At 62.8% G+C, this 8,877-nt stretch overlaps 1 protein-coding gene across 2 annotated transcripts; it reads right to left on the reverse strand.

The window, feature by feature from the left end:
• Positions 1–349: 349 nt before the first annotated feature.
• On the reverse strand, positions 350–8,869 carry LOC121063302 (solute carrier family 22 member 6-B-like). 2 transcript variants are annotated; one of them, XM_040543710.1, is made up of 11 exons: positions 7,570–8,869; positions 4,332–4,979; positions 3,873–3,976; positions 3,612–3,766; positions 2,925–3,093; positions 2,705–2,828; positions 2,499–2,614; positions 1,850–2,064; positions 1,458–1,566; positions 1,163–1,366; positions 350–568 (listed from the first exon to the last, which is right to left on the reverse strand). In XM_040543710.1, exons 2-11 carry the CDS (start codon positions 4,938–4,940, stop codon positions 487–489), a joined length of 1,887 nt encoding a protein of 628 aa, XP_040399644.1. In that variant the 5' UTR covers positions 4,941–4,979; positions 7,570–8,869; the 3' UTR covers positions 350–486. The 2 variants fall into 2 exon arrangements, with proteins under 2 accessions (XP_040399644.1, XP_040399642.1); XM_040543708.1 differs by lacking the exon at positions 7,570–8,869 and having other exon boundaries at positions 4,332–5,244.
• Between the last annotated feature and the right edge of the window lie 8 nt (positions 8,870–8,877).

Genomic DNA, 8,877 nt, shown 5'->3' on the forward strand with positions numbered 1-8,877 from the left:
AACATGGCACTTCTTGGGCAGCATCTTCCTGGAGGAGACCTCAGTTGGGTTTCATCCAAGTGGAGGCAACCTCAGAAACTGGTCTGGGGTGTCATCATATTCGAGGTGACCTGGGGGACAAGGTTAGGTGGCGTCTTATCGAAGGTGACCCCCAACACGGTGTCTTTTGGGCATCATCCCACTGGAGGTGACCTCAGGGACCAGGTTTCTGGATGGCATCTTACTGGAGGTGACCTCGGGGACACTGCTTTTGGGCATCATCTTACTGGCAGTGACCTTGGACACGGTCATTGGGTGTCACCTCGTTGGAGGTGGCCTCAGATAACACCAAGACACCGTCCCCTGGCAGAGCTCCTTTATTCCTCCGAGGACTTCCCCTGCCCCACACGGGGAAGCCACCTGACGTGGGGCACGCGGTGAATTCAAGCCCACCCCCAAACCAGGGCTGCAGGAACCCGCCAGGAGCGCCGCCCTTATCCGGGTCCTTCAGGGCTCCTTTGGTGGGGCCTTGTCCTGGGGCTGCAGGGGGATCTTCTCTTTGAGGTTGGCTGTCTTCTTCTGCTTGGCCCTGGAGGGAGGCAGATGAGAGGTCAGCAGGAGGAGGAGGGTCCATGGGGCATGGCAGGACCTTGTCCACCTGTCTGTCCAGCCATTCAGCCAATCACGTCACTCGTTCTTCTGCCAGCATTCCCACCCAGTTGTCCATCCCCCTATTCATCCGTCTGTCCCTTCACCCCGTCCTCCTCCACTCTGGCTGTCCTCCAACCCACCTGTCCTCCAACATACTTTCCTGTCCTCTCCCATACCTGTCCATCCCCAAACCCTCCGATCCCCCTGCCTGTCCTCCTCCAGTGCACACGTCCTCCAGTCCATCCATCAGTCCTCCTCCAATCCACCTGTCCACCCTCTTCACACATCCTCCAGTTGACCTGCTCGGCCTCCTCCAATCCACTTGTCCTCCAACCTACCCATCCACCCTCTTCCAACCCACCTGCTCGGCCTCCTCCAATCCACTCGGCCTCCAACCTACCCACCCAACCTCCTCCAACCCACCCACCCTCAACCCCACCCATTCTCCTACCACCCCATCCCCCTGCCAGCCCACCCATCCATCTGCCCATCCATCCGTCCTCCTCCCGGCCCGTCTGTCCGTCTCTCCCACCTGCTCTCCACCTCCTCGATGGTGTCGGGCAGCGGTGCATTGAGGGTCTCCGGCAGGAAGCCAGCTGCCACGGCCGCCACCACGGGGGCCACCCCATAGACGGCGGGGGGGAGAAAGGGGTAGTACTCATCCATCATCTTCACCAGCGGTGCCACGATGCCGCCCACCCGGGCCATGGTGCTGCCGAAGCCCAACCCGGTCTGCCTGCGGGCACCGTGGGGGTCAGCGTGGGGCAGGGACCCCCTAAGGGTGTCAACGAGCCCCATGGGGTGATGGGAAGAGTTGTTTTTTTTACCTGATGGGAGTGGGATAAAGCTCGGTGGTGTAGAGGAAGACGCAGTTGAAGGAGGCGGAGAGGCAGCCCTTGCCAATGACGGCCAGCGCCGTGCGCACCGTCTGCAGCTCTGGGGCAGAGAGGGGCACGGGGTGGGCTCCGCGCTGGGCCGGGAGCCCCCCAGCCATGGGGCGGTGGTGGGGCGGGACACAGGATGGCGTCTCGCCATCCTCGGAGCTATTCAAGAGCCTTCTGGGCCACTGGGTGCAGTTGGGGTGGCTGATGGAGGCACCCGGGATCGCGTGCCATGGGTGGGCGGGTGGGTGGCAAGGTGGGGAGCACCCAATTAAATATCTGGAGAAGGGCCGGAGGGGTGGACTCCACCCGCCCCGCCATCACCCTGGGCCACCCACCTGTGGGGACAAAGATGTTGGCAATGATGACCAGCCCTGCGAAGAAGAGGGCCACCATGAGGGACACCCGCCGGCCGATGTAGCTGAGGGAGACGGTCACCACCACTTTGGCTGGGAAGTCGACGGCACCGAAAATCACCTGGATGAGGTAAATGCTGACGCCGAAGTTCTGCAGATCCATGGCCAGCCCGTAGTACGAGAAACTGATGGAGAACCTGGAGAGGAGCAGGGAGAGAGGCCCGTCAGAGGTCTGTAAGTGGGGTGACCTTCCCACCACCCTGGGATGTCACTGCCGTGTGGGACAGGGGAGTCAGATGGAGAAGAGGGCTGTGCTATGGCTGGCTGGCTGGCTTCGTGGCTTGGCTGTCCATCCAACCATCATCCAGCCATCCAACCATCCATCCAACCAACCATCCATCCAACCAACCAACCATCCAACCAACCATCCATCCAACCAACCAACCATCCAACCAACCAACCATCCACCCAACCAACCATCCATCCATCCAACCAACCATCCATCCACCCAACCAACCATCCAACCAACCAACCAACCATCCACCCAACCTACCATCCACCCAACCTACCATCCATCCATCTCTTCTCCACCTTATCCCCATCACACTTCCCCAACCCAGCCCGGCCCCACCAGACAATGGAGAGGCAGAAGAAGATGTGGCGGATGACCGGGGTCCGAACCAGGTCGGAGACGGTGTAGGAGGACTTCAGACCGGCCAACTCCTCCTTCATGTTGGACCTCAGGTTCTGGGAAGGGGGAAACCGGGAAAGGTAGGCGGGGGACAGGAAAACCAAGACCACTCTGGCTCAGAGCTCCCCCCGGTGGGGCCACAATACCTCCACCGTGATCTTCTCCCCTTCCTCCTTCTTCTTATTGATCCTGGCCACCCGCTGCAGGACCTTCACGGCCCTCTCAGCCTTCCCCGAGAGCACCAGCCAACGAGCGGACTCAGCCAGCCACCTGTGGCCAGCAAGGGGGGGAAACTGAGGCACAAAGAGGGGCGAGGAGAGCTCCACGTGTCCCCAGGGCCTCCCCGGTGGGACCCAGGTGTCCTACCAGGAGTAGAGGAGGAAGACAAAGAAGGGCAGGGAGACGGTGAGCTGGAGCCAACGCCAGTGGGGGACGGCGTAGGCCAGGCCGGCCAGCAGGATCTGGCCCAGGGTGTAGGCAAAGCCGGTGATGGCCACGGTGATGGCACGGTAGGGCGTGGGGATCCACTCCACCACTGCAAAGGACCATGGGGACAATGCTGACTTGGTGTCCCCTCTCTGTGAGCCTCCTTGTGCATGTGGCCACCCCCTCATGTCCAGATGTGCCTCCGTCACACGGCCCCTACATGGCCTTCATGATGTCCCCACCGGTGACCACTGGGATGGCCCCATCAGCAGCTAGAGGAACATCTCCATCTATAGAGAGCGGGATGTCCCCCTCCTTGGCCATTGGGATGTCCCCACCATGGCCATCAGGTTGTCCCCATCCATGGCCATTGAGTTGTCCCCATCCATGGCCATGCTGATATCCCCATCCATGGCCATTGAGTTGTCCTCATCCATGGTCATCGGGATGTCCCCAACATGGCCATGTTGATGTCCCAATCCATGGCCATTGGGATGTCCCCACCACGGCCATCAGGTTGTCCCCATCCACGGCCATTGAGTTGTCCCCATCCACAGCCATTGGGTCGTCCCTTCCATGGCCATCGGGACGTCCCCACCACAGCTCTCTCTGTCCCCGTCCCCTCACCCAGGCAGGCGATGCTGAGGCCGAAGCCGGAGAGGGCCATGCCTCCGGCGAAGCGGAAGACGCAGTAGGACGCATAGTTGGGGGCGAAGGCCGTGCACGTCCCCATCACCCCCAGCTGCAGGTAGGACCACATCAGCATGGCCTTGCGCCCAAACCTGCAACAGGGAGGCACTGGGCGCCACCGGGGTCCACCAGGCAGTGGTCTGCCCGACGTCCAGGGGAGAAACTGAGGCACGGGGAGGGGTTGACTGCTGCCCTTACTTGTCCGAGAGGCCCCCCAGGACCAGGGCTCCCACCAGGACCCCAGCCATGTAGATGGATTGGGCCATCTGCCGGAGCTGCCGGTAACTGCAGACCAGGTCCCACTGCAGGGACAGGGGTGGCGTGAGGCTGGTCTGGTCCTTCCCACCCCCCAAATGTCCCCCCCCCCCCCTTCCTCCCATTCGTCCTTCCATCCATCCATCCATCCGTCTGTCCATCCGTCATCTCCAACCCTCATCATCCCTATAGGGTTTCCCCCGCCATCTCCATAGGGTTTCCTCCTCCATCCCCACAAGGTTCCTCCTCCATCCCCATAGGGTTCGTCCTCCATCCCCCTAGGGTCCTCCCTCTCCCTTCCTTCATCTCCACCCCCCGTCCCCCCATCCCCACCTTGGAGATGATGGAGGCCACATCCTCCCACCCTCCATCCTCCCCCCATCCCCTTGTCCCCGTCCCCACCTCAGTGACGATGGTGGCCACGTAGATGCTGAGGTCGTAGTCCCAGCCGTCGTGGCAGGGCTCAGTGGGCCGGGGGCCGCTGCTGCCGTTGGGTGGGGCCGAGGCCACGTAGCGCCAGCAGGACCCCAGGGTGGCTTCAGAGGGGCCCAGGGTGCTGTTAGACCACCCCAGGGTGGCCTCAGAAGGCCCCAGGGTGTCATTGGAAGACCCAAGGGTGGCCTCAGGAGGAACACGGGTGCCATCGGGGGACTCCAGAGTGCCGTCAAGTGTGACGTGGGCGGCACTGGGGACGTGGGTGCCATCGGGGGACCCCACGGTACCATCTGGGGACCTCAGGATGGTGTTGGAGGACCTCAAAGTGCCATTGGAGGACCTTGAGGTGCCATCAGGGAACCTTGGGATGGCGTTGGAGGACCTCAAGGTGCCATTGGAAGACCTCAAGGTGCCACCAGGAGACCTGATGGTGGCACCGGGCGGCCCCGGTGTGGCACTGGGGAGGCCGGGGGTGGCACTGGGACCGTGGGTGGCAGCGGGGGTGGCGCTGGGGACGCGGCAGTGGTGTGGGGGGACGGCGGCGGTGAAGTTCTGCAGGAGGTTGTGGCTGGCCATGAGCAGGATGGGCACCGACAGCAGCACCGTCTGCAGCACCTGGAAGCGTCCCAGCCCCCCGACTTGCGCCAGCACCGCCCCGAACGGCATCGTGTGTGTGTGGGGGGGGCACGCGGGGACACCGGCACCCACGGGGACACCGCCGGACACAGGGACACTGCTGGACATGGGGAACGGCGTCAGTCATGGGGACACTGGTGGACATGGGGACACCAACACCCCCGGGGACACCAGCACCAATGGGGACCCATGGGGACACCAGAACCCACGGGGACATGGGGACACCAGAACCCACGGGGACCCATGGGGACACCAGAACCCAGGGGGCCACAGGGAACATCACGTATGGGGACACCAGTGGACATGGGGACACCAGCACCCATGGGGACAGTGGCACCCATGGGGACAGTGGCACCCACAGGACACCAGCACCCATGGAGACATGGGGACAGTGGCACCCATGGGGACAGTGGCACCCACGGGGACACCAACACCCACGGGGACACCGGCACCCATGGGGAACGACATCACTCATGGGGTCACCTGAGGACACAGGGACACCAGCACCCATGGGGACATGGGGACACCAGCAGACATGGGGACACCAGCACCCACAGGGACACTGGGATGGGGACTGAGGACGCATGGCTGGGGACAAAAGCATGGGGATGGGGACATGGGTGGGACACGGGGCAAACATGGGGACAGGGACTGTGGTGGCACGGGGAGGGGACACGCGGGGGGGACACGAGGACGAGGACTGCAGGGCCACGGCAGGGGGACATGGTGACCACCAGTGACACAGCTGGGGACAGGGACGGTGTCACCACTTGCGTCACCCGCCCCCCAGCCCTCCCGCTGTCCCCATCCTCTCCCTGATGTCCCCAAGCGTGCCCTGGTCCCGTGTCCCCTCCCCGCTGTCCCTTGTCCCCACTCCGGCTCCCTGGGGACGGGGACATCCGGCCAGCTGTGCTTGCTGTGTCCCCAAGGTGAAGGGTCCCTGTCCCCTCCCCGATGTCCCCAGTGGGTCCTGGTCCTGTGTCCCCTGGTCCTGTGGCACCCCGTGTCCCCTCCCAACGTCCCAAAGCCATCCCCGTGTCCCCTCTGATGTCCCCAGTGTCCCCTGGCCCCCAACCCCTCCTCAACACCCACAGCGCCTCCGCGTCCCAGTTCCGATGTCCCCAACCCCTCCTTGATGTCCCCAACCTGTCCCATGCCCCCTCTTGGATGTCCCCAACCCATCCCCATTCCCTCTGATGTCCCCAACCTGTCCCCATCCCCTTAAATGTCCCCAACCTGTCCCATGTCCCCTCCCTGATGTCTCCAACCTGTCCCCAACACCTCTTGGATGTCCCCCACCTGCCCCCAACCCCTCCCCGATGTCCCCAACCCCTCCTTGATGTCCCCAACTTGTCCCCATCCCCTTGCAATGTCCCCAAACTGTCCCACGCCCCCTCCCCAATGTCCCCAACCTGTCCCATACCCCCTCCCCAATGTCCCCAACCTGTCCCCATCCCCTCCCCAATGTCCCCAACCTGTCCCCATCCCCTCCCCAATGTTCCCAACCCCTCCCTGATGTCCCCCACCTGTCCCCAACCCCTCCTTGATGTCCCCAACCTGTCCCATGCCACCTCCCCAATGTCCCCAACCTGTCCCCATCCCCTCCCCGATGTCCCTAACCTGTCCCACGCCCCCTCCCCAATATCCTCAACCTGTCCCCATCCCCTCCCCAATGTCCCCAACCTGTCCCCAACCCCTCCCCGATGTCCCCAACCTGTCCCCATCCCCTCCCCAATGTCCCCAACCTGTCCCCATCCCCCCCCAACGTCCCCAACCTGTCCCCAACCCCTCCCCAATGTCCCCAACCCCTCCTTGATGTCCCCAACTTGTCCCCATCCCCTTGCAATGCCCTCAACCTGTCCCACACCCCCCTCTCCAATGTCCCCAACCTGTCCCCATCCCCTCCCCCATGTCCCCAACCTGTCCCCATCCCCTCCCCAATGTCCCCAACCTGTCCCCATCCCCTCCCCGATGTCCCCAACCTGTCCCCATCCCCTCCCAATGTCCCCAACCTGTCCCCATCCCCTTGCAATGTCCCCAAACTGTCCCACACCCCCCTCTCCGATGTCCCCAACCTGTCCCCATCCCCTCCCCGATGTCCCCAACCTGTCCCCATCCCCTCCCCGATGTCCCCAACCTGTCCCCATCCCCTCCCCAATGTTCCCAACCTGTCCCCATCCCCTCCCCAATGTTCCCAACCCCTCCCTGATGTCCCCCACCTGTCCCCAACCCCTCCTTGATGTCCCCAACCTGTCCCACGCCCCCTCCCCAATGTCCCCAACCTGTCCCCATCCCCTTGCAATGTCCCCAAACTGTCCCACACCCCCCTCTCCGATGTCCCCAACCTGTCCCCATCCCCTCCCCGATGTCCCCAACCTGTCCCCATCCCCTCCCCAATGTTCCCAACCCCTCCCTGATGTCCCCCACCTGTCCCCAACCCCTCCTTGATGTCCCCAACCTGTCCCACGCCCCCTCCCCAATGTCCCCAACCTGTCCCCATCCCCTCCCCAATGCCCCCAACCCCCCCCAGATGTCCCCAACCTGTCCCACGTCCCCCCGCCGGCCGTACCTGGGCTCTGCGGGGTGACGTCCCCGTCCCCGGGGTCCCCCCGGCCGCCGGCCCCGTTATATAAGGCGAAAAGCGGCTCTTTTGGTTAAAGTGTCACCGGGATTAGGCCGGGGGCGGGGGCAGATTCCAGCGCCGCAGGCGCCGGGGGGCCGCCAGGGTCCGTCCGCCCGCCGGCCCCATACATGCCCGGAGGGGCCTATAGGCACCCTATAGATCCCCGCAGCCCCTATACGTCCCCAGAGACACCTGCTGCGCCCCACAGACCCCCCCGGCGGCCCCACGCCCCTATAGGTCCCCAAAAGCTGCTCCCAAATGCCCCATGGGCCCCCGGAGGCACCTGACAGCCTCCTTTATGCCCCCCCCCCCCCCCCCCCCGTGCCCTGTGGGCCCCTATGGATTCCCCAGCAGCCCCTATAGCTCCGTACAGCTCCCCCGAAGGACCCCCGTAACCCCTCTGAAGTTTTCTACGGGATCCTATAGAACACCGATAACCCCACATGGAGCCATTGCAGCCCCCCCCCGCCTCCCCGACCCCCTGGGGGCCCCTACAGCTCCCTATGGATCCTTTACGGGCCACTGCAGCCCCCTCAATCCCCGCTACGAGTCTGTCTGAACTCTCTATAGACCCCATAAGGGCTCCTATAGACCCTTATAGACCCCTTTATGGGCTCCCATACGCCCTTACACATGGCTATACGTCCTACACACCCCTATAGATCCTCTACCAGCTCCTGTAGACCTTTACAGTCTATAAGCTCTTATAGACCCCTATAGATACCTACAGCTTTACTGTAAATTGTCTACAACCCCCTGCTGACCATATACAGACCCCTATAGCCCATTGTAAATGTCTATAGACCCAGTATGGCTCCTATAGAGCCTTATAGACCTCAGCAGACCATCTTATGAGCTCCTATAGTCCCCCATATATCTTCTGTGGGTTCCTATATGGCTTTGTAGAGCTCCTATGGACGCCTATAGGGCCTGGTAGATCCTCTAAAGTCTTCTATAGGGCCTCGTAGATCCCCTATGGGCTCCTATAGGCCCTCATAGATCCCCTATGGGCTTCTATAGAGCCTTGTAGATCCCCTATGGGCTCCTATAGGCCCTCATAGATCCCCTATGGGCTTCTATAGAGCCTTGTAGATCCCCTATGGGCTTCTATAGGCCTTCACAGATCACCTCTGGGTTCCTATAGGCCCTCATAGATCCCCTATGGGCTCCTATAGGGGCCCGTAGAGCCCCTACGGGCTCCTATAGGGCCTCGTAGAGCCCCTATGGGCTCCTATAGGGCCCCTGTAGACCCCC

This window comes from Cygnus olor, unplaced genomic scaffold, assembly GCF_009769625.2.
Source record: "Cygnus olor isolate bCygOlo1 unplaced genomic scaffold, bCygOlo1.pri.v2 scaffold_174_ctg1, whole genome shotgun sequence".
NCBI lineage: Eukaryota > Metazoa > Chordata > Aves > Anseriformes > Anatidae > Cygnus > Cygnus olor.

Excerpts from the sequence above, each read along its gene's own strand:
- LOC121063302 (XM_040543708.1), bottom strand. The coding sequence starts at position 5,108 with ATGTCCAGCAGTGTCCCTGTGTCCGGCGGTGTCCCCGTGGGTGCCGGT. Across the intron at positions 3,977-4,331 it reads TGGCCACCATCGTCACTGAG|TGGGACCTGGTCTGCAGTTA; the intron begins GTGGGGACGGGG and ends CTGTCCCTGCAG. Across the intron at positions 569-1,162 it reads ATCGAGGAGGTGGAGAGCAG|GGCCAAGCAGAAGAAGACAG; the intron begins GTGGGAGAGACG and ends GCCTCCCTCCAG.